We start from the raw sequence: 24,463 nt of genomic DNA on the forward strand, positions 1-24,463 counted from the left end.
ATTGATCTGCTGCCTGGAGGATGTTGAAACTCTTGAGTGTTTAAGCTATTTACCGCGGGACACACAACCAGTCAAGGAAGGATTTTGCTCCAGAGCCCACTTTCTAAGTCACTCAGGGATTTAGGCTGTGATTTCAACCCTGCAGCCTCTGCCTGGGGACCTGCCTTGGCAAATGCTGTGCCTGACTACTAGAGTCACAGCGGACTTGCATGTGGGGACAGGAAACCCAGGGAGAAGAGGGTAAGGGGGCTGCTAGATAGGTTCTGGGATCTTAGAGCCATGTTCTGCCAGAGGAAGGGGACCAGCTCAGAGAAGCAGACAGGGTTGTCTCATATGCAGCTGATGGATGACAGTCAGAATAATTCCTTTGAAGCCACAGAATTGTACAATTTCACATAGACTAAGTTCAAGCTGTTAGGAGGGGGAGTAGAGTTTGGAGAAGGTCACTTTCATTCTTTTTAGTTTCCCCACACTCAGCTTTGATCCTTGAGCAAAATTGCAGCATTTCAAATCATCAGTGGAAATGAAGTAAACTGAACCAATATCCGGTTGTCTCTATAGCAGTGCAGTCTTCCCTGTATGAGTGGGTATGTGGTTTTCATTCATTTGTTTTCTCTCCCTGGTTCCTTTATTTCCACTACGTCACTCAATGTTCCTTCTGAGCAGGTGGCTACTGGGTCTGCTGGGGTTACAGGATGGTTTTAAATTTGGCCAGTTCCACTCACATGTGTAGCCGACTATTTGTGTGTCTCTCAAAGGCTTAGAATCGAGCTCGGATGCTGTACCCCAAGGATACTGGCAGATACACTCTGACTCATTAAAGGAGAGGTGAGTGTAAGCAGAGAGGGGAGAAGACATCAGCCGCCCTCAGGTCACTTCAGAGGAATTCTAAGCAGTGTTGTTTAGAGTACCACCTGGCCAGATGGAGATCACCATAGGGGTCATGGATGAGAATGCCACCAACACCTCCACCGACTTCCTTTCTGTGCCTGCCTCCCATGGGGCCCAAGCTGCTCCGTTCCCATTCAACTTCAGCTATGGTGACTATGATATGCCTATGGATGAAGATGAGGATGTGACCAATTCCCGTACCTTCTTTGCTGCCAAGATTGTCATTGGCATGGCCCTCGTGGGCATCATGCTCGTCTGTGGCATGGGCAACTTCGTCTTCATTGCTGCTCTGGCCCGCTACAAGAAACTGCGCAACCTTACCAACCTGCTCATTGCCAACCTGGCCATCTCTGATTTCCTGGTGGCCATCGTCTGCTGCCCCTTTGAGATGGATTACTATGTGGTGCGCCAGCTGTCCTGGGAGCATGGCCATGTCATGTGCGCCTCTGTCAACTACCTGCGTACTGTCTCTCTCTATGTCTCCACCAATGCCCTGCTGGCCATTGCCATCGACAGGTGAGTAAGGGGACACAGAGACAATAGGAAAGGGGCATTGGAATTGTCCCTTTCTTTACAGCAGGTGTGGACTGATGAGAGAGATCTTTATTTCCTATCCGTGTGGATGCATGGCAGGGGAGGGTGGAGTTCGAATGTGGACCCATTGACTGAATAGTAAGGAGTGTTCTAGTTTTCCAGCTGTGGGCAGACAGAGATAGGAGAGCTCCCTAGAGTTGAGCAGTGGGAAAGCTTTTGATCCCTCTGCTATGGACATGCTCTTAGACGTATCTGCTCAAGGTCTAGAGGTCCACAGGTAAGAGGAAGTGTGGAGGGACAAATTCAAGTTGCAGGCAGGTACCTCTTGAGTCAACTTGGAGAGCCTGAGGGAGATTTTCTCAAAATACAATCACCCCTCCCGGAACCCAGCACCAGTTGATTTTAAAATAAGATGGATGATTTGTTTTAAACAAAATAGAAAAAAGAAAAAAGAAAAGAAAAGAAAGCAAAAAAGGTAACATACTTTTACATAACATACTTATACTTCTTTTTTTTGGTTACGTTAATCAGTTTGCTCCTTTCCATACATTTGCATGCAACGCTATAGAAGACCTGCTTCCAGTGATGGGAAATCAAAGCAGTAAGAGCCGTCTATGCAAATCTTTCTTCTGTTGTGTTTGGTCTTCTCATTTAGGACAATCACTTGTGCTAAAGAACCAGGGTGATTTTTGTTCCCACAGGACAATCTTTGCAAACCCCTCTCCCCAAAGTTTACTCTCATTTACAAAGCACCTTAGTACAGTCCAGAGGGTCAGGGCCTCCGTGTACTCGGATCTGAACAGTCCGTCTCTCTCCCTGAACCCAGAGAGCCTGGAGCCCAGACACCCTCCCAGTTTCGTGGCCTCAGGGCTCTGGGGGAGTTTAGCCTGCCCCTCGCCATCAGGACATCCCAGGGCAGTGTTCTGGGGAAGAGTACAGCAGATGGAACCTGTTTTCTGAACCCAAAGGCAGAACACCCAAAGATTGGATAACCTGGAAACAGGCCACTACCAGAACAGGGGCTCAAACCCTGTTCTCAAGAAGAAGCCTGGCTTTAAAAGCATTAAGTGTTGGGGTTTTGTCTCCCTTCTCCTGGAAGAATGACAGGGAGTTCACCTCTTAAGCAGCCCCGGCTCTGTCACCTGTGGAAAGAAGGTGCTCAGAGTCGTCATCCCTGAAGAGGGCTACTTTGGCCACGGTCCTCCACAGGAATCCCGGAGCTTCTTGGCATTTCAGCCATCCAGGAGCAGACCCTGGGTGAATCAGGAAGGGGGCAGTCAAGCCGATTATCTGCCCCTTAGCCCCTTTCAGGGCTGTCAAGGAGGGACTCCAGGAACCTTGTCTCTGGCCTTTCTGAAAGCAGAGGCTGAAAGCATAGAGGGTCCTTTCCTGCAGTTTCACTCCAGGAGGACATCTTTGCAGACAGCGTGCTCTCAGCCACTAGAAGTGGGTACGTTCGTGCCTGCTTTGGGGCAGGCTCCTGATCCCTGGACGAGATCCGTTTGAGGTTGTAGGGGCCCACTTGTCAGAAGGGGGTCACACTGCAGGAAGGAGTGGCTTCAAGGGCGACAGAGGCCAGGATAAGTTAAGGGGCATCGGGTTATCCTGAACACGTAAGACGTGATATCTGCGTCACCCAGTCCACCTCCATCTACTGCATTTTTTCACGTTCATACCCTACTTTTATATCAGGCTCAGCTGTCTGAAATCCTGCGGGCATTTCTCTTGCAGTGTGAGTTTCTGTAATATAATTTAGATACAATAAGAAGAGAACATGCTTTGCTTCGTGGGACTGCTAGCGTTTACAGTGGGGTTGTGATTAGAGACTTGAAGCCAAACACTGGAGGAAAGCGCTGTTGCCTACATGGGCCGTCCAGGGGTCTTGGCCAATGAACTTGGCTGCTCCAAGGTGTGAAGTTCCTTTACTGATGTTTGTGAACTTTGCTTCGAGGTATTTGTATGTGTTTTTACCCTCCAGTTTCAGTTTCATGGGACAGGACCTCATTGATTTTTGTGTGGCCATGTGTGTTGTTCAGGATTTGATCAGGGGTTTTCAGGTTCTATTTGGTTAATTTGGGGCAACCACATGTATCTCGATATAACAAATACATTCCAGTTATAAAAATGCCTTTATTTTTGTTTAATGAAATCAGAGGAGTCATGTTAGTGGTTATTCTGACAGGGGTCAAACCCCCACTGCTGCGGTGTTAGCAGCCGGCCCCATGAGAGTTCTTAAAGATCTCTCTGCCTCGGTTTTCTTATGGGTACAATGGGAGTAATAATAAGACCTAAGGATTGGTTGCCTTGAAGATGAAAGGAAGTAATATATGTAATTGTTTGGAACAAGGCTTAAACTGGAGAAAGCAGCCAATTAACAGTGGATCTTATAATTCCTTAAATTATAAATCCTTATAAATATTATAAATCCTTATAATTATAAATTATAATTATAAATCCTTATAAATTATAAATTTATAAATCCTTAAATTCCTTAAATTAACCCTTCCAGGAACAACAACGAAACAAACCCAAGTAAACTTATGAGTGTTTTCTATTGAAGTGATTCGTTTTCATTGAAGTGATTGTTTTCAAAAGAAGATAACGCAAGGTTTCTAAGAAATGCAGCTGTGAAGTTGTAGTAGAACAGAAAGAACTGCTTATGTTCTAGCTCCTGTTTCTGTGGTTGGTCCCATGGTTCTCACAGACATCTACAGTAGCAAGGCTGCCTTGTCACAGCTGCTTTCCGTCTTTCTCCAGCAAGCCTTAGGTTTACAGGACGGGTCAGTGCTCACCCTCCCCCACCTCCCCACCTACACCCTGTTCACTTTGGCTAGGGCTCCTTCGCTTAGTGTCTCTTGGCTCAGCCTGGCTGCCACTGCTCCTCTCCACACAGCCCTTGCTAAATGCTCATTCATTCAAACAATGCGTTGTTGTAGAGAAGCTACGATGTTACAGAGACCCGTTCAAGCACTGGGGATATGACAGTGCAGGAGAAAAAACAGCTCCTCGCTTTAGTGGGGCTTTTACCCAGAGGAGTGGAGAGAGAGAACAATCAGGCAAATAAACAGAGGTAATTTCAGAAATGCTCTGAACAAAAAAGACAGACATTGAAAGTGACGGAGGATGGGAGCTGCTCCAGGTACCTCGTCAGGAAAATGTCCCTGAGGAGAAGGCATTTGAAGGGAACTTTGAAAAAAAATAAATAAATAAAGCCAGTCTTGCGAAGATTGGGAAAACGCATTCCACACAAAGGACATTATCAGTGCAAAGGCCCCAAGACAGGAACGAACATGAAGGGTTCTAAGAACAGAGAAAAGGCTCCTGTGGCCCGAGGGAAGAAAGCCAGGCTGCAGCTAAATTAATCTTCCCTCTCCTACACATCTCCCCTCTCTTACTCCAAAGACCTTTACGGACTCCATTGTCTACAAAATATGGCTCAAATCCCTTCGCCTTTTATTATGATTATTGAGTCCCAGAGGGCCTCTCAGTCTCAGGCTAGGTAAACACATGGATGTCCTGTTTTCTAAAAGAGGTTGCAATCTTTTTGAGAACTGTCATGATGGCTTTTTACATCTCTATTCATTCAGTGCCAAACACTTGCTGAGAGTGAAGTTTTACCAAAGTCTTAGGTACCCAGAATTCACTGTCAGCAAAAAGTTACAAAAGAAGTAAGACTGAGAGCTCTGGAGGAGCTTACTGTCAGGGGGAGGGGTGGGGGCAGGTGAACTAACACTTAGTAAAAGTAAAGGATAAATTCTAAATGCAGTTTACAGAAGGGTGACATCACTGTGTATTAGAGTAGTCAAACGGGAGGAGGAGGACTTTTAAATGGCCTTCAACAAATGAGTCAGTAAAGGACAGGAGAGGTTTTCCACGAGGGTAGTGCATTTTTTGCAAAAGACGAGGTGGGAATGCTTGAGGTATGAAGTCCCTTGGGGAGGTCTGTGGGATCCTTGGGGGCAAGGAACAGAAGCAAAGTCGAGATCAGAAAGGATAGGGTCATATTCCAGAAGACCGAGGTATAGGTAGTCAGACCTGATGGAGCAGGAAGCTGAAAAAGATCATCAGACGACTCTGTCCTCCAAGTTCTCGGTTCCCTATTGGATGTGGAGACACCTGCACTGGCCTTGATGTGTAATCCATAGATCCCAGAGCATGTGGAGCACTGGGGAACTCTCCCTTCTTTACCCAGAATCCCGGGGGAAAAGGCCAGCCAGCCTGCCCACTGACCTCCCTTCTCTTCTGTCTGCATGGGGCCAGCTAAGGCTTGAGTACCTGTGCTCGGTCTCAGGACGCACAGATGCTCCCCGGTGAGCTCACTGATGGGGCTGACTGGCCCAAAGATCAGGTTCTGAATTCCCTGATGATCTCAGGAATGGCCTAGAAGCTGCTGCGACCACCATTTCCATGGTTTGATCTGGGGGGTGGGGTCCTGGGTGGGGATAGAGGGAGCCCAAATACTCTTTGCTTAATCATTCAGCCTACCATCATCACACAATCCCTGCCTGGATGTTTCTTTGTCCAGCAGCCTTCATTCTTTGTTCTCTGTGAAAGGTTGGCTCTAAGCGAATCTGGACCTGAGCCATTATATTGGTAGACACATAGGGCAAGCCAAGGGCATATGCATAAGAAGAGAAAAGTAGCTGCCAGTTGCCCAACTCCTTGGCACATCAATAGCTAAAAACCAACTGTGTTGGAGAGAAAAAGAGAAAAAAGGTGCTAAGATTCTGCTAGGATGCTAGGAGGGTAGGAAGAAGGAGTATTGCTTGCTCCAGTGGGAAAGGGAGGGGACAAGTGGCTTATTGGAGACCCAGATGGACTTGGAGCAAGATATGAATGGGTCTGCATCATGATTCTGTCGCTGTCTAGCTGTGTGGCCTTTGGCCGGTATTTAACTTCTCCGAATCTCAGTTTGCTCATCGGTGAAATGGTCATCTTCGTTCTGTCACCTATTCAATAGACTTGGGGATATGTAATAAGAAAGTGGACTTAAGAATGCTCTGTAATGGGGCACCTGCCTTCGGCTCAGGTCATGGTCTCATGGTCCTGGGATCGAGCCCTGCGTCTTTCTCTCTGCTCAGCGGGGAGCCTGCTTCCCCCTCTCTCTGCCTGCCTCTCTGCCTACTTGTGATCTCTTTCTCTCTGTCAAATAAATAAATAAATAAAATCTTAAAAAAAAAAAAAAAGAATGCTCTGTAAATTGTAAGCTGCTTTACAAACACAAGCAAGTGTTACTGTGCTAGAGTTCTGGAATTCTGATCCTAGCAGAGCCAAAGCCGCTGGCAATCCGTGAAACAGTTTAGCGATTTTCCTTTTGGTAAATAGATTTGGAGGGCCTCTTGCACAGCCCATGCTAACCCTGGGGATGGAGTCGGGGTGAAGGCCCAGAGAGCTGGGATAGGATGAACATCTGATGGGGAGTCACAGGTTACCCTGAAGATTAATTTTGACATGAAGATAAATAGATCCAATAAAATAGAAAGTAGCAGAGAACCTGAAAACAAACTATTTGCCAATAACAGGTTAAAAAAATTGCTACGTATTCAGAATAGCTCGGAAAAAATACATTTTATGTTGCCGACAATTTCTTGTAAATTTGAAGCTTATGGTTGTTTATGCGCGGTTGAAGCTTATGGTCTGAGGACCCAGATGGGGTCCCGCAGGACCAGCCAAAAGGGTTCCTGGCTGCGCGCAGGACAGAAAGCAAACATGAGCCAGCACGAGGGGAGAGCCGTTTATTGAAGGTTTAGGGAGAGTGCAGGGACAGACAGAGTGGGAGACTCAGAAAGGAAAGGAGGGAATCTCTCTTTTGTTTGAGGTCTGGAGTTTTTTAGTGGGAACTGTGGTCTAGTATATGTGTCCTCTCAGGCATCCAGGAACTGGTTAGAACAAAGACCAGGGCCCGGGGGTTCTGGAATATGCATCTGACGGCTTCATCGGGTCATTCTCACCGGGTCCTTCCTTAGGAGATACCTATTCTAAAAAAATCATTGACTTCTTATCCCTTCCAAGGAGGATATATACTTTTTGAGTTGTGAGGCATTTGTAAAGTGGGGCTGCGGTTCCTAGCAAGAATAGAAGCAGGAAAAGGAGCAAAAAGGCAGATTTTTATGGAGTCCTAGAGTTTCCCTCTCTCACAGTGTCTAACTGGAGCCTTGCAGTATCTCTGTGAGGTTGGCGAGGCAGGTGATATTCCCATGTTACAGAGGAGCAAACTGAGCCCACTAAGGGCTAAGAAAAATGCCTCAAATTCATATAACAAGTTTGTGGCCAAGCTGGAATTAGATTCTTGGTCTTCAGACTCCTCTTCTGCTCGTTCATTGAGAAAAACACTCTGATCTTGAAACACCATAAAGACTTAGGATGTTGCCATCGAGAAAGGAAGGAATAGAATTATCTAGTGAAAATTCATGCAGTAAACAAGTATAGAAATATTCTTCGACAGAATAATCAACAGAACATGGTGGGGCAGATAAAGAGGGAGAGAGTGAGTGAGAGCAAAGATGACAAACTCTTAGACTTTGTTATGAGTCTGAGTGAGTTTTGTGCACTCATTAGAGTGGGAGCTCTGCGGTCTTTATGAAGGGCCATACGTGTGCATTGACAGGAGCATTGCCAACACCCTATAGACATTCCCATTTCACCCTTCAGCGCTCGAAAGACTGGCAAGAGTGACAGGGACTATTGCCAGTGGCCAAGCACGTGGAACAGCCAGTTGGGTGTACAGAGGGTGGACCCAACCCATCCAACTTCATCTCTCATCTCTGGAAGAGAGTGGGAATCTCACTCCAGCGAACTCTCCAAATGACACTCAGTGGGGTTGGCTGCCTGTGTTTGGGGGAAGAGGGACACAAACAGCAGGAATATAATCAGGAAAAAAAAAAATAGGAATGAACTTCTTCTTCCAATCAAAATCCCAAGAACGATGACCTCAAAGAGATTTGTTTCAAAGGAAATAGACTCCGTCTGGCTTTCCTTCAGGCTTCTCTCACATTTGCTCTTGGCTCTACCTGGGATAAGCCATGGACACGTGAGAATGTGTTTATTTCCAAAGTTGTTTAGCCATTCCCTCCACTTCACTCTCCATCTTGTTCGTTCTTCAACTTCTACTCCCTGCCAGACACAGAAAGTCTTCCAGGAAACCAGAGCTCTCTGGGAAGAAGGCTTTCATACAACACAAATGACTCACATCCCCCAGAAAGTGCTCTCTCCCCGTTCCTGGACCACTATGGCAACAACAGTGTGGTTTTTTGCAAAAGGGCAAAAGCAATACCTTTTACTGTCTGGTGCTTTGTGGTTAAAAAAAAATACATTCAATGTATATTCTTGATTGATTTTTCACATCAGCCATGAGATAGGGCTAAATGTTTTCTATCAAGGGTCCTGTGGTATATGACCTTGAGAGAGTCACTCACCTGTCTCCAGGTTCCGTTTTTTACACCTGGAAAATAAGGAAAGTGGTCACATGCTCTTCCTTCACTTTTGCATACAGAGCAATATTTTAAAAAATGTAGAATAAAGGCCAAACTTTGCCCACTGCTTCCACTGGAAAGGGCGAGTTCTCCTGACAACTCTTTGTAATTATCAGGCCCTCTTACCTCTAAACAGTGGGGTAATTAGGATGGAATGGCCCTGGAAACAGGAAGGACCTGGGAATAGTGCCAGACCAGAAACCAATGGAAGGCATTACTACTACATTTAATAACAGCTACCCTTTATTGCAGATATATCATATTTAAAACTGTGCCAAAAAGTCACATACACTTTGGCACAAACAAGCAACCTTAATTTTGCAGGTAAGAAAACTGAGATTCGGAGAGATGAAACAAAATCTGCCTGAGCTTGTAATAGCCAGTAAGGGGCGGGACTGTGGTTTGCACTTCAGCCTGCTTCTCTTGAGAGCCCACACAGTTGTTTATCCTGCACACGTGCACCTTCTGTTGTTGCCGAAACAGTACCATCACGCAGAAATCCCCCTGGCTGTGGTTGACCCTATTTCTGTTCTTGGTCTAGATATCTGGCCATTGTCCACCCGCTGAGACCCAGGATGAAGTATCAAACAGCCACTGGCTTGATTGCCTTGGTATGGATGGTGTCCATCCTCATCGCCATCCCTTCTGCCTACTTCACCACTGAAACGGTCCTCATCATCGTTAAGAGCCAAGAGAAGATCTTCTGTGGCCAGATCTGGCCGGTGGACCAGCAGATCTACTACAAGTCCTACTTCCTTTTCATCTTTGGCGTCGAGTTCGTGGGCCCTGTGGTCACCATGACCCTGTGCTACGCCAGGATCTCCCGCGAGCTGTGGTTCAAGGCGGTGCCGGGCTTCCAGACGGAGCAGATCCGAAAGCGCCTGCGCTGCCGCCGGAAGACCGTGCTGGTGCTCATGGGCGTCCTCACCGCCTACGTGCTGTGCTGGGCGCCCTTCTACGGCTTCACTATCGTGCGCGACTTCTTCCCCGCGGTGTTCGTCAAGGAGAAGCACTACCTCACCGCCTTCTACGTCGTCGAGTGCATCGCCATGAGCAACAGCATGATCAACACTCTGTGCTTCGTGACCGTCAAGAACAACACCGTCAAGTACTTCAAGAAGATCATGCTGCTCCATTGGAAGTCTTCCTACAATGGGAGTAAGTCCAGCGCAGACCTTGATCTTAAAACCACAGGGGTACCGGCCACCGAGGAGGTGGACTGCATCAGACTGAAATAACCTGATGGACCTTTCAAAGTTTAAACAAAGACCTTTGCGACATGGACGGGTGTCCTGGGATACAAACCATCAACCAAGAACCCTTGGTTTGCTGCAGAGGGCAGAGTGCATGGACGAGTGTGCGAACACCGTGCTCAAGGAGCTCAGCATTCCTAAACCTGATGTGACTGGATACCAGCACCAGTGGCCAACACTCACTGAAAGTTTCGTTTGTGCAGAGTAGGCACTGGTGAAACTTATGTATGTTGACAACATTTAATTGGCAGAAAGAAATAAGGATTAAGCCAAGAAAAATATTGGGGCATAGAAAGCCTGAAATGAGAGGCTCTCTGGAAGGGAACCCAAGTAGGCATCTAGGACTGTGGTACATGTGTTTATAGGGTGATGGTTTATCTGACCATCTCAGCTACTCATCAGGTACTGATGTAGCCCATATCTAGGATTGTCCTTAGGCTTGAGTTCACTCCTAACGTTTGTGGGGTTGGAGCAAGAATATAAAACAGGCTCCTAGTTCTTTCTTCGACCCTTTTATTCTCATCTCTGTTCCTGACTCTCACTGGGAGGAGCCTTACATGCATGCACATGGACACCGCAATATGCATGGGCAAGTTCTGTCCAAACCTTCCTCCCCAGCACTGATCCATGGCTACCCCTTGGGCTTATGGCTGTGCCCATACATGGTGAGACTCATTATCAGGAGAAGCCACACAGACCCTGGAAGCCATTTGGTCAAGGTAGTAAGGGGTTCCGGATATCTTGACTTATCCCAGGGAAGGCTTAGGCTCAGGATGAATATGTTCTCTTGGCTCCATGGACTTCTCGTTCCATGGGGAGAAGTGCAAATGGCAGAGGTCTGAAAGCCTGCACAGCTCAGGTCAGAAGCTCAGATTTTCCAGGTCAAAGGATGATACTGCTTCTACCTCTCAGTTATTCTGGCTTGGACCAATTAGGCTTCCTCCTAAGTCCTTCTTTTCCTTCTCTTGTATCCATGCTTGTGAAACATAGAATCTTTGAAAGTAGACACAACACCTCATGGATACCGCTGTTGGCCATTTTCCATTTCCACCAGCTCTCACCCTCATTGTCACGATTTGAGAGCAAGATGTGTTCATCACGAGTGCCCAAAGTCCATCACAGTTATTAATCCTTTGGATTAAGACTTGTTTTTCTTTTAAAATGGATATACCCTTGGGCATATCTGCCATATACCTGCCATATTTCTACTCCTCAGTATAAATGAAGCCATGTGATCTAGTGGCAGACGGTGAAGGTTGGTGGTACAGCCCTGGGCACCCAAGAAAGATGGGGACATACAAATGGGTGGTCGGTGCCCAAAGAGATTCAGTGACTCCACAGACTTATGGAGGGCTCATCCTACTTTCTAACGCACCTTCGTTGTTCGGTGTTTCAAATTTTGGAATTTGAACTCATAGAACCAGAAGATCTGATCCAGCCTCGGCTCTGTCCCCTGTGTGACCCTTGGTAAAGCTTCTCAAAGGGACAAAGATAATACCTGTGATAGCTCCTAATGAGGGGGTTGTGAAGAATCAATGAGATAATATGTGGGTAAACTCTTCAGCCATATGAGTCATCAAAGGAATGGACGAATAACTGTGTGTAATGTGCCTGACAAGGAAAAACTTGTCACCTTGGCTTATGTATCTAGAAATTTTAACCATCTCCCACTTTTTATTAATTATTGTGTGAATTAGTCCTTTACTTCTTTTTGCCGTGTTATATGTGTTACGTTCCTAACACATGCTGGTACAACAAGGCAGTGAAATTTGGTGGTAAAAGTGTAACAGGAAGTGGTAGAGTGTCTCCAGTCAGAAGATGAGCTCAGGGTTTTAGGAATTTCAGAAACAGACTATCTTTAAAATCATGGAAGTGTTGGCCATGTTCCTGTGCCTTTTCCCAGCCAGCATGAATCTGGGCAATGTGATATTATTTCTCAATCTTTTTTTACTGTCATGAGTATGTGTACCTAAAGAGTAGACGTGTTCTTTTCCTCTCAAATAATTCTAGAGTAGCACATTTCTAAGGCTATTTAATTGACACTCGTATGGCGTTTCCTCCCCAAATATAGTCAACTCTTGATTTTTGGCAGCAAAATTCATTTTTTAAATAGTTACTTTATTTCCCTGGAAGACCCATTCAGAAACTTATTTATTTCTTCCTATTAATTATCCAGCAGACTTATTCTACAGTGTAATGGGAATGCTCTCAGAGAATAAAAACTGATTAAACTATTAGCCCAAATCCAACATACCTTGGAAGGCAATTCTTATTTCTCATAAAATTACATATTACATTCTAAAATTGGGAAAGTTAGCTTTAGACCAAAAAATAATAAAAGGACATAATTTGTTGTTGTTCTGTTCACCTTTTCCATTAGAAATTCTAAGCAAGAATCGATGGTTAAATAGGAGATTTTTATATGTGACAACCAAACTTCTTTTTGCTTTTCAGCCTAGAACGTATCAACTTTTCACTTGCTGAGCCGTCTGTAATATTTTTAGATGTTGTGTCTGCTTGTGAATTTACAGTGAATGAAAGTGTTGTGTTGTGATCAAACAAAATAAAAAAAAGGTACATATATAATCACGGACCATAGTGTGCCTGTAATTTTCACCCCTCTTTCCCACCCCCTTCTCAGTTACCGTGTGGTGCTTCTTTCAGTGAGCACTGAATAGAGGCTGATTCCATGATCACAGCAATTGTGAGAACAGTACTAATTCATACCCCTTTTGCCTTCAAACCTCTCTTCTCTTTCCTAAGAAATCCTAAGAGATTTCATTGATTTAGGTCTTCTTCCTATAAGTCTGCTCTGGTAAAACCATTAATGCTTTTTAGCATCTGAATGCCAAGACTTGAAATCTATGGACCTGTTTACGCCTCTTACATAAGCTAAGGCTAACCCTTTGAATAGGCTTAATGTCTCTGCATACGAGAAACTGACCAGGAGATGAACCTAAGATTCTACACCAGGTTCAGATGAGTGGCTGACTCACTGAACTGAGTAGTAGCCTGCCCAGCTGATGTTCTCTCCAAAAACTGGAGGTGAGCCCGACAAGGTGACACTGGTGATTATGTGTTCTGTTGCCATTCTCTACGTACTTTCAATATGCAAAGAGATGTGCATGTCGTCATATACAGAAGGATAAAGATGTGATTTTATAAAATCAAACCATTTCCTTAACCAAAGCAGAAGAGAAGGGCAAATTTACAACAAAGCTTTTGGAAATTTTGCCTAATGATTACTCATTTTATTTATTTATTTATTTATTTTAAGATTTTATTTATTTATTTATTTGAGAGAGAGACAATGAGAGAGAGCATGAGTGAGGAGAAGGTCAGAGGGAGAAGCAGACTCCCCATGGAGCTGGGAGCCCGATGTGGGACTCGATCTCGGGACTCCGGGATCATGACCTGAGAGAGAGCATGAGCGAGGAGAAGGTCAGAGGGAGAAGCAGACTCCCCATGGAGCTGGGAGCCCGATGTGGGACTCGATCTCGGGACTCCGGGATCATGACCTGAGCCGAAGGCAGTCATCCAACCAACTGAGCCACCCAGGCGTCCCTGATTACTCATTTTAAAAATAATTTTTTTAAGACACTAAAACTGGGGTGCCTGGGTGGCTCAGTCAGTTAAGCATCTGCCTTCAGCTCAGGTCATGATCTCAGGATCTTGGGATCGAGCCCCATATTGGGCTCCCTGCTCAGCAGGGAGCCTGCTTCTCCCTCTCCCTCTCCCTCTGCTTCTCCCCCTGCTGTGCTCTCTCTCTCTCTCTCTTTCCCTCTCTCTCTTTCAAATAAATAAAATCTTAAAAAAAAAAAAAGACGCTAAAACATGGCAAGGTGATCATCACCATGGCAAGCCTTCAAGCGTGAAACAAGTTCCATGCTTACAGAAAAGAATGCTAAAGAATTTGTGAGATGGCCAGAAAATTCTAAGTATGAATCTTGTTTCTTGAAACATCTGATACGCTTTGGAATGTATCCACAAAGAATGAGTCCAGTTATTCTACCTAGAGGTTAGTGAGAATATTAAATTCATCAAATTCATTTTATGGTTGGTGAAACTGAAACCCAGAATGGAGAAGAGAGGTTCATAACTGGTCTCATAATTGGTCACCAGGACAGCCAGGATTAGACGCCAAGATCCCCAAAGCTTGGTGCAGGATTTTTCTACCCCAGCCTTCATGGATGCAGGAAGCATCAATTTCAGAAGGGAAGGATCTTTTCCAGGAATCCTTGAGGTGACTAGTCAGCTTCAGTAGGACCCTCTCTCGAGACCCTTAAGGAGTTAAGCAGAAACATTCCTGGTTCTTTTGCAAGCCAAATTTAACTCATCTTACTCCCAGGAGCTCACAGCACAGACAGGGAGATCAGGAGGTTTTAAGGGAAGAACTGCTGAAGACTGTTTACCGCTGCTCTTTCTTCACATGGCCCAACTTACGGTGCCTAGGAATAGAAAAGGAAATATACCAGGCTGCTCCTGAGCGCGGCCGCCCTGCCCTAGCAAAGCAGAAGTGAGAAAGAAGCCATGCTTTTCTGAGGGCGGGCCTCTGCGTTCAGGGTTCCTTGGCATCAGAACCCACCTCCTGCCGCTGGTGAGGACAGAGATGCGGAAGCATTCTGGATGAGAGGGGACTTTAACTGGACAAGCGGAGTGCAGAGAAGCAAGAGGGGGAATGCTCTACAGAAGAGAAATGTCTGTTTCACCTGCTCCTGGAAACAGAAATTGACCTTTTCCGGGTTGGGGTTGGGGATGGGGGTAGATTTCTCACACAATGAAGAGATTGTCGTCCCTGGAACAGGTAACCAAAAAACTGAAAAACACAGGGACATAAGGAGAGACAGAAACTAGCCTCTAGAAACAGGTCTGTATAATGGGGTGAGGGGACGCTGCTCACAATGGGAAGACACTCAGTGAAGGACTAGGGAAGGGGAAGCTGGCAGACACAAATGTGGCTGATGGAACACTAACAGCCAGGGGGATCGACCGTGTGTGTGGGAGGATCCAAGCAGGGCACTGGGATATCTCACTGCGTCCTCACAGCCGCCCTCCCAGCCCGAAGGACACTCATTTACAGATGAGGAAATCAAGTCTCCACTCGGGTGGGGGTTGGTGGTGGTGGTGGCTCAGGAACAAACGAGGAGTGAATGGTGTTCTGAGATTTGAACCCAAACCCACGCTTTGATCTCACCACGCTGCAGTCTCTAGAGGGTTTTCCTCCCTCTTCCTTGTGTTTTCTAGAAAACCAGATAAATGTCTCTCTCCGTGAGGGCAAACATGAAGTGATAAATCATCTCCTAATCTAACTAGATCTGTCTCAAAAACTGAGAACAGCACCCTCCCAGCTTTGTTTTTCCTTCTGTGAAAAGTTTTGCTCACCCTCAACAGCTGACCCTAATATTTAATGTTAGGACAATAAATGTCCTTAACATTTGGTGTCATGGGTGCCTCTGGAATTTAGTGGACTAGAGCCTCTTCTCAGAATAATGTTTTCAAATTTATTTGAAAATATGCTAATGAAATAAATTATATCAAAATGTTATTAAAATATATTTATTTATTTGAGAGAGAGAGTGCACACAAACGGGGAGGGGCAGAGGGAGAGGGAGAAGCAGGTTCCCTGCTCAGGGGAGGGGCTCCATCCCAGAAGCCCGAGATCATGACCTGAATCATAGGCAGATGCTTAACCAGCTGAGCCACCCAGGTGTGCTGTGATTAAAAATATTTTTTAAAGTTTATGACAAAATGGTATAAATCTTTAAATCAGATTACTTTTTTTAAAAGATTTTATTTATTTATTTATTTGACAGAGAGTTCACAAGTAAGTAGAGGCAGACAGAGAGAGAGGAGGAAGCAGGCTCCCCACTGAACAGAGATCCCAGGATCCTGGGATCATGACCTGAGCTGAAGGCAGAGGCTTTAACCCACTGAGCCACCCAGGTGCCCCTAAATCAGATTTCTTTATATTAAATCTTTATTTAATGCCTCGAACAATAAGATTTAGCATCAGGGCTAACAACTACCATGATTTTGAAGTAGTGATGAACGGGAGTGAGTTTTTAGGTCTTTACCCTAATTGCAATGTGACATAAAATATCTGTGATTTCTCTTGGGGACACTTCAGGGACTGCTAAGACCAGAGTGGCTTGCTGTCTGTGTCATAATGGCAGGGGAGGATCAAGCTTGGTTATAGGTTAGTGAGAATAACAATGAATTTTTTCCCCCATGCTCCTAGCTCTTGACCTGGTTAAGAAGATCTTCCCTGAAGAAGGCCTGGAGTGGGTAGAATGGAGATTGCAGGAACAGGCACACACATTTAAATGGAATTAAATCAGTAGATCTTCACTGGGTGTTCTTCTTGTGAAGACACCTCTGTAGGCATTGGGGTTCACTGACTCTGCCCTGTGCCTTCTCGGTGCCTCCAAACCTCATCTGTATGACAGATTCCTCTGAGAAACCAGACAAGGTCTCTCTTTATAGCATGGAGATTCAGGACCCTTCTACACAATTATGTAACAAACATTTATTGTCCTAGGTTGTGATGTTACAAAAATGAATGACACAGTGCTAGCCCTCATCTCATAATGATCCGACTTCAGGAGACAGGACGTTTTGGTTGTTGAGAAGTGCAAGGGAAAATCCTATAAGCACAGCATTGCAGATTCCTTGTCAAGTTGCCTGCTTTGCTCTTGTTTCTTTTGTTACTTTCTGTTGTTATTTTGTCATGCTTTCCTTCCTTTAATATTTTGGTCTTTTCTTATCTTGAGTTGAACATACACATGTTTTTATTATTTTTTGTGTCACTTTAAGGGAGCGAGTTTCCTTTGAACAGAGCTTAACTCTTGGTTGGACATGCAGAACATCCTGAGCTCTGAAATACACCTTTTTATTTCATCATTTTTGGTATGTGTATCTCTTGGGTCACGGTTTCCATATTCTCCTTACGTATTTAAAATTCCCAGGATTTGTTGTTTTCCTTCCTTTCCCATGATATTTATTTCTTTCAGAGTAGACTATTCAGTTTTCTTTCGCAGGCTCTAGTCTTTTCTCTTTCTTTCTTTCTTTTTTTTTTTAAAAGTCATTTGACAGGGGCACCTGGGTGGCTCAGTGGGTTAAAGCCTCTGCTTTTGGCTCAGGTCATGATCACAGGGTCCTGGGATTGAGACCCAAATCGGGCTCTCTGCCCCATGGAGAGCCTGCTTCCTCCTCTCTCTGCCTGCCTCTCTTGCCTACTTGTAATCTCTGTCTGTCAAATAAATAATAAAATCTTTAAAAATAAATAAATAAAAAATTAAAAAGTCATTTGACAGTTTTTTTTTTAAGATTGTATTTATTTATTTGATAAAGAGATCACAAGTAGGCAGAGAGGCAGAAGCAGGCTCACCACTGAGCAGAGAGCCTGAGACGGGACTCGATCCCAGGACCCTGAGATCATGACCTGAGCTGAAGGCAGCGGCTTTAACCCAATGAGCTACCCAGATGCCCATCTTTTCTTTTTGTTTCCCTTCCTTCTTTCCTTTCTTCCTACCCCCTTTCCTTTTTGCATAATTGTGTACAGTTTTTCTGTTGCTTCTTTTCATTTTACTCACCCTGGACAATACACTTGATGTTATATCTGGTTCTAAGGTCGCTATTCTTATAGGTATTTATCAGTCCATCTGTCTACCTATATGTCTATCCATCTACCTCTATATACACACAGTTTACCCTTGAACAACACAAGCTTTTACTGTGTGGGTCATTTCTAGGCAGATTTTTTTTTTTTTTTTTTTTTTTTTGACAGACAGAGATCACAAGTAGGCAGAGAAGCAGGCATAGGAGAGACCGAAGGCAGTCATCCAACCAACTGAGCCACCCAGGCGTCCCTGATTACTCATTTTAAAAATAATTTTTTTAAGACACTAAAACTGGGGTGCCTGGGTGGCTCAGTCAGTTAAGCATCTGCCTTCAGCTCAGGTCATGATCTCAGGATCTTGGGATCGAGCCCCATATTGGGCTCCCTGCTCAGCAGGGAGCCTGCTTCTCCCTCTCCCTCTCCCTCTGCTTCTCCCCCTGCTGTGCTCTCTCTCTCTCTCTCTTTCCCTCTCTCTCTTTCAAATAAATAAAATCTTAAAAAAAAAAAAGACGCTAAAACATGGCAAGGTGATCATCACCATGGCAAGCCTTCAAGCGTGAAACAAGTTCCATGCTTACAGAAAAGAATGCTAAAGAATTTGTGAGATGGCCAGAAAATTCTAAGTATGAATCTTGTTTCTTGAAACATCTGATACGCTTTGGAATGTATCCACAAAGAATGAGTCCAGTTATTCTACCTAGAGGTTAGTGAGAATATTAAATTCATCAAATTCATTTTATGGTTGGTGAAACTGAAACCCAGAATGGAGAAGAGAGGTTCATAACTGGTCTCATAATTGGTCACCAGGACAGCCAGGATTAGACGCCAAGATCCCCAAAGCTTGGTGCAGGATTTTTCTACCCCAGCCTTCATGGATGCAGGAAGCATCAATTTCAGAAGGGAAGGATCTTTTCCAGGAATCCTTGAGGTGACTAGTCAGCTTCAGTAGGACCCTCTCTCGAGACCCTTAAGGAGTTAAGCAGAAACATTCCTGGTTCTTTTGCAAGCCAAATTTAACTCATCTTACTCCCAGGAGCTCACAGCACAGACAGGGAGATCAGGAGGTTTTAAGGGAAGAACTGCTGAAGACTGTTTACCGCTGCTCTTTCTTCACATGGCCCAACTTACGGTGCCTAGGAATAGAAAAGGAAATATACCAGGCTGCTCCTGAGCGCGGCCGCCCTGCCCTAGCAAAGCAGAAGTGAGAAAGAAGCCATGCTTTTCTGAGGGCGGGCCTCTGCGTTCAGGGTTCCTTGGCATCAGAACCCACCTCCTGCCGCTGGTGAGGACAGAGATGCGGAAGCATTCTGGATGAGAGGGGACTTTAACTGGACAAGCGGAGTGCAGAGAAGCAAGAGGGGGAATGCTCTACAGAAGAGAAATGTCTGTTTCACCTGCTCCTGGAAACAGAAATTGACCTTTTCCGGGTTGGGGTTGGGGATGGGGGTAGATTTCTCACACAATGAAGAGATTGTCGTCCCTGGAACAGGTAACCAAAAAACTGAAAAACACAGGGACATAAGGAGAGACAGAAACTAGCCTCTAGAAACAGGTCTGTATAATGGGGTGAGGGGACGCTGCTCACAATGGGAAGACACTCAGTGAAGGACTAGGGAAGGGGAAGCTGGCAGACACAAATGTGGCTGATGGAACACTAACAGCCAGGGGGATCGACCGTGTGTGTGGGAGGATCCAAGCAGGGCACTGGGATATCTCACTGCGTCCTCACAGCCGCCCTCCCAGCCCGAAGGACACTCATTTACAGATGAGGAAATCAAGTCTCCACTCGGGTGGGGGTTGGTGGTGGTGGTGGCTCAGGAACAAACGAGGAGTGAATGGTGTTCTGAGATTTGAACCCAAACCCACGCTTTGATCTCACCACGCTGCAGTCTCTAGAGGGTTTTCCTCCCTCTTCCTTGTGTTTTCTAGAAAACCAGATAAATGTCTCTCTCCGTGAGGGCAAACATGAAGTGATAAATCATCTCCTAATCTAACTAGATCTGTCTCAAAAACTGAGAACAGCACCCTCCCAGCTTTGTTTTTCCTTCTGTGAAAAGTTTTGCTCACCCTCAACAGCTGACCCTAATATTTAATGTTAGGACAATAAATGTCCTTAACATTTGGTGTCATGGGTGCCTCTGGAATTTAGTGGACTAGAGCCTCTTCTCAGAATAATGTTTTCAAATTTATTTGAAAATATGCTAATGAAATAAATTATATCAAAATGTTATTAAAATATATTTATTTATTTGAGAGAGAGAGTGCACACAAACGGGGAGGGGCAGAGGGAGAGGGAGAAGCAGGTTCCCTGCTCAGGGGAGGGGCTCCATCCCAGAAGCCCGAGATCATGACCTGAATCATAGGCAGATGCTTAACCAGCTGAGCCACCCAGGTGTGCTGTGATTAAAAATATTTTTTAAAGTTTATGACAAAATGGTATAAATCTTTAAATCAGATTACTTTTTTTAAAAGATTTTATTTATTTATTTATTTGACAGAGAGTTCACAAGTAAGTAGAGGCAGACAGAGAGAGAGGAGGAAGCAGGCTCCCCACTGAACAGAGATCCCAGGATCCTGGGATCATGACCTGAGCTGAAGGCAGAGGCTTTAACCCACTGAGCCACCCAGGTGCCCCTAAATCAGATTTCTTTATATTAAATCTTTATTTAATGCCTCGAACAATAAGATTTAGCATCAGGGCTAACAACTACCATGATTTTGAAGTAGTGATGAACGGGAGTGAGTTTTTAGGTCTTTACCCTAATTGCAATGTGACATAAAATATCTGTGATTTCTCTTGGGGACACTTCAGGGACTGCTAAGACCAGAGTGGCTTGCTGTCTGTGTCATAATGGCAGGGGAGGATCAAGCTTGGTTATAGGTTAGTGAGAATAACAATGAATTTTTTCCCCCATGCTCCTAGCTCTTGACCTGGTTAAGAAGATCTTCCCTGAAGAAGGCCTGGAGTGGGTAGAATGGAGATTGCAGGAACAGGCACACACATTTAAATGGAATTAAATCAGTAGATCTTCACTGGGTGTTCTTCTTGTGAAGACACCTCTGTAGGCATTGGGGTTCACTGACTCTGCCCTGTGCCTTCTCGGTGCCTCCAAACCTCATCTGTATGACAGATTCCTCTGAGAAACCAGACAAGGTCTCTCTTTATAGCATGGAGATTCAGGACCCTTCTACACAATTATGTAACAAACATTTATTGTCCTAGGTTGTGATGTTACAAAAATGAATGACACAGTGCTAGCCCTCATCTCATAATGATCCGACTTCAGGAGACAGGACGTTTTGGTTGTTGAGAAGTGCAAGGGAAAATCCTATAAGCACAGCATTGCAGATTCCTTGTCAAGTTGCCTGCTTTGCTCTTGTTTCTTTTGTTACTTTCTGTTGTTATTTTGTCATGCTTTCCTTCCTTTAATATTTTGGTCTTTTCTTATCTTGAGTTGAACATACACATGTTTTTATTATTTTTTGTGTCACTTTAAGGGAGCGAGTTTCCTTTGAACAGAGCTTAACTCTTGGTTGGACATGCAGAACATCCTGAGCTCTGAAATACACCTTTTTATTTCATCATTTTTGGTATGTGTATCTCTTGGGTCACGGTTTCCATATTCTCCTTACGTATTTAAAATTCCCAGGATTTGTTGTTTTCCTTCCTTTCCCATGATATTTATTTCTTTCAGAGTAGACTATTCAGTTTTCTTTCGCAGGCTCTAGTCTTTTCTCTTTCTTTCTTTCTTTTTTTTTTTAAAAGTCATTTGACAGGGGCACCTGGGTGGCTCAGTGGGTTAAAGCCTCTGCTTTTGGCTCAGGTCATGATCACAGGGTCCTGGGATTGAGACCCAAATCGGGCTCTCTGCCCCATGGAGAGCCTGCTTCCTCCTCTCTCTGCCTGCCTCTCTTGCCTACTTGTAATCTCTGTCTGTCAAATAAATAATAAAATCTTTAAAAATAAATAAATAAAAAATTAAAAAGTCATTTGACAGTTTTTTTTTTAAGATTGTATTTATTTATTTGATAAAGAGATCACAAGTAGGCAGAGAGGCAGAAGCAGGCTCACCACTGAGCAGAGAGCCTGAGACGGGACTCGATCCCAGGACCCTGAGATCATGACCTGAGCTGAAGGCAGCGGCTTTAACCCAATGAGCTACCCAGATGCCCATCTTTTCTTTTTGTTTCCCTTCCTTCTTTCCTTTCTTCCTACCCCCTTTCCTTTTTGCATAATTGTGTACAGTTTTTCTGTTGCTTCTTTTCATTTTACTCACCCTGGACAATACACTTGATGTTATATCTGGTTCTAAGGTCGCTATTCTTATAGGTATTTATCAGTCCATCTGTCTACCTATATGTCTATCCATCTACCTCTATATACACACAGTTTACCCTTGAACAACACAAGCTTTTACTGTGTGGGTCATTTCTAGGCAGATTTTTTTTTTTTTTTTTTTTTTTGACAGACAGAGATCACAAGTAGGCAGAGAAGCAGGCATAGGAGAGAGAGGGGGAAGCAGGCTCCCCGATGAGCAGAGAGCCCGATGCAGGGCTCGATCCCAGGACCCTGAGATCATGACTTGAGCTGAAGGCAGAGGCTTAACCCACTGAGCCCCTCAGGCGCCCCTAGGCAGGTTTTTTTTGATAAGTACAGTACAGTACTATAAATGTATTATCTCTTTCTTATCATTTTGTAGTAACATTTTCTTTTCTCTAGCTTACCTTAGTGTAAGAACGAAGTATATAATACATACCAGCTATGTGTTAATTGGCTGCTTATGTTATTCGTAAGGCTTCTAGTCAGCAGTGTGCTATTAGTAGTTAAGTTTTGGGGGAATCAAAGGTCACACTTGGATTCTTGAATGTGCAGGGAGTAGGGAGGGCAGGATCAGTGACCCTCCCCGCCCCCAGGTTGTTCAAGGTCAACTGCATATGTTACTGTTGTTTATTTCATTAGATTTTATGATCCCGTGTCTCTTTCATTGTATTTCCCCAGAGTCTATTGTGTTTGTGTAGAAGAGTGCTATAAGAAGACTAATACGTGGAAGGATAAGTGTCCCAAAGGACTGGAATCAGAAAGATTAATAAGGAGGGAAAAAAAATACAAAGGAAGAGAAGGATGTAGTGAAGGTTTTATAGTGTTACCGGAGGTAAGGAAAGAGGCATAGTAAGGGAAGATGCTGTTGGAAAATTCAGGAGCAAGAGCTGGTTTAGGGCAGATAAGAAGTTTATTATTAGATATGTTGATTTTGACCTACTGATAAAATATTGAGGTATAGCCAGCAAGTAGTTAGAAATCCTCAGGAGGCATTTAGGAGAAAAGGGGAAGTTAGAGAGATGTGGCTACCATCCACATTGAACTATCATGAAGGGTCAGATTGTCAAATTAGACTCATAAATTAAAGTTCTTATTCAGTGTCAAGCTTTGCCAGTCATCTCATTTTCAAGAGATCAAGAAGCTCATGTAGAACAGGGCTTGTCTAACAAAATGCAATGACTATGCATATCCTTCCTTTTGGTGTGAGACATAGTCTTTGCTCCAAAATAAAAGACGGTTTGTAGACCACGATACTGGGTGGAGACCACTTAAGCTATGAAATATCACAATTATTTTTAGAAGATTTTATTTATTTATTTGAGAGAGATTGAGAGAGAGAGAGAAGGAGTGGCGGGAGGGGCAAAGGGAGAGAGAAAAACAGACTCCCCGCTGAGCATCAGGTCCCATTAGAGGCTGGATCCTAGGGACATGTGATCATGACCTTAGCTGAAGGCAAACAGATGCTTAATTGACTGAGCCACCCTGGTGCTCCCAGCTCAATTTTTTTTTTTTTTTTTAAACACAAATCATTACAGGGATTTTATGACATTTGTTAGAGGTCATGACTCATAAATCTACAGATTCTCTTTTTTTTTTTTTACATTTCTTTTTGTTTTTTATTTTTTAACGATTTTATTTATTTATTTGACACAGAGAGAGAGAGAGAGAGAGAGAGAGATCACAAGTAGGCAGAGAGGCAGGCAGAGGGAGAGGGGGAAGCAGGCTCCCTGCTGAGCAGAGATTCCCGATGTGGGGCTCAAGCCCAGGACCCTGGGATCATGACCTGAGCCGAAGGCAGAGGCTTAACCCACTGAGCCACCCAGGTGCCCCTCTTCTTGTTTTCTAAATTGAAGTATAATTAACATACAGTCTTATATTAGTTTCAAGTGTACAATATAATGATTTGACAGTTTTATAGATTTCTCATGCTCATCAGTGTAAGTGTATTCTTAATCCCCTTTATCCATTTCACCCATTCCCCACCTACCTCTCCTCTGGCGAAGACTCTAGTTTTATTTACAAGTGATCCTGAAACAGGGATATCCTGCTAAAAGAATTTTACAGATGAGGACTTTTTCCATATAAAATCTTCAGTTGATTCTAGAAGATCCCGTAATCAACAGGCTTATATGAACATTAGATGGAGCCACCTGTCTTCTCACATTGGGTACATCTCTCTGATTATAGGAAGAGAAATGGACCACAGACCAACTGGTTTGAAACCTTCCCTTCACATAAACTCAGAAATTGAATCCATCTGGAATGGATGAAAATTTAAAGGACAGACTCTAGAAAGAAAAGTAGAATAGTCATTGGGGAAAAGGAGAGAGAGGAACCAGGAATGAAAAGAGAGATAAAGAGTACTCAGAGAAGA

At 44.3% G+C, this 24,463-nt stretch overlaps 1 protein-coding gene across 1 annotated transcript; it reads left to right on the top strand.

Moving 5' to 3' along the window:
* The first annotated feature begins 922 nt into the window (after positions 1-922).
* LOC111148199 (prokineticin receptor 1) lies at positions 923-10,135 on the top strand. Its single transcript, XM_022504662.1, has 2 exons — positions 923-1,407; positions 9,439-10,135. Exons 1-2 carry the CDS (start codon positions 923-925, stop codon positions 10,133-10,135), a joined length of 1,182 nt encoding a protein of 393 aa, XP_022360370.1.
* The last annotated feature ends 14,328 nt before the right edge of the window (positions 10,136-24,463 follow it).

Source organism: Enhydra lutris, unplaced genomic scaffold (genome assembly GCF_002288905.1).
Source record: "Enhydra lutris kenyoni isolate GAN:26980312 unplaced genomic scaffold, ASM228890v2 scaffoldscaffold18, whole genome shotgun sequence".
In the NCBI taxonomy this organism is placed as follows: Eukaryota; Metazoa; Chordata; class Mammalia; order Carnivora; family Mustelidae; genus Enhydra; species Enhydra lutris.

What these genes read in the sequence shown, in the direction of transcription:
- LOC111148199 (XM_022504662.1), top strand. Translation starts at nt 923, where the DNA reads ATGGAGATCACCATAGGGGTCATGGATGAGAATGCCACCAACACCTCC. An exon ending in CTGGCCATTGCCATCGACAG is followed by an intron (nt 1,408 to 9,438) that starts GTGAGTAAGGGG and finishes TTCTTGGTCTAG; the next exon opens with ATATCTGGCCATTGTCCACC.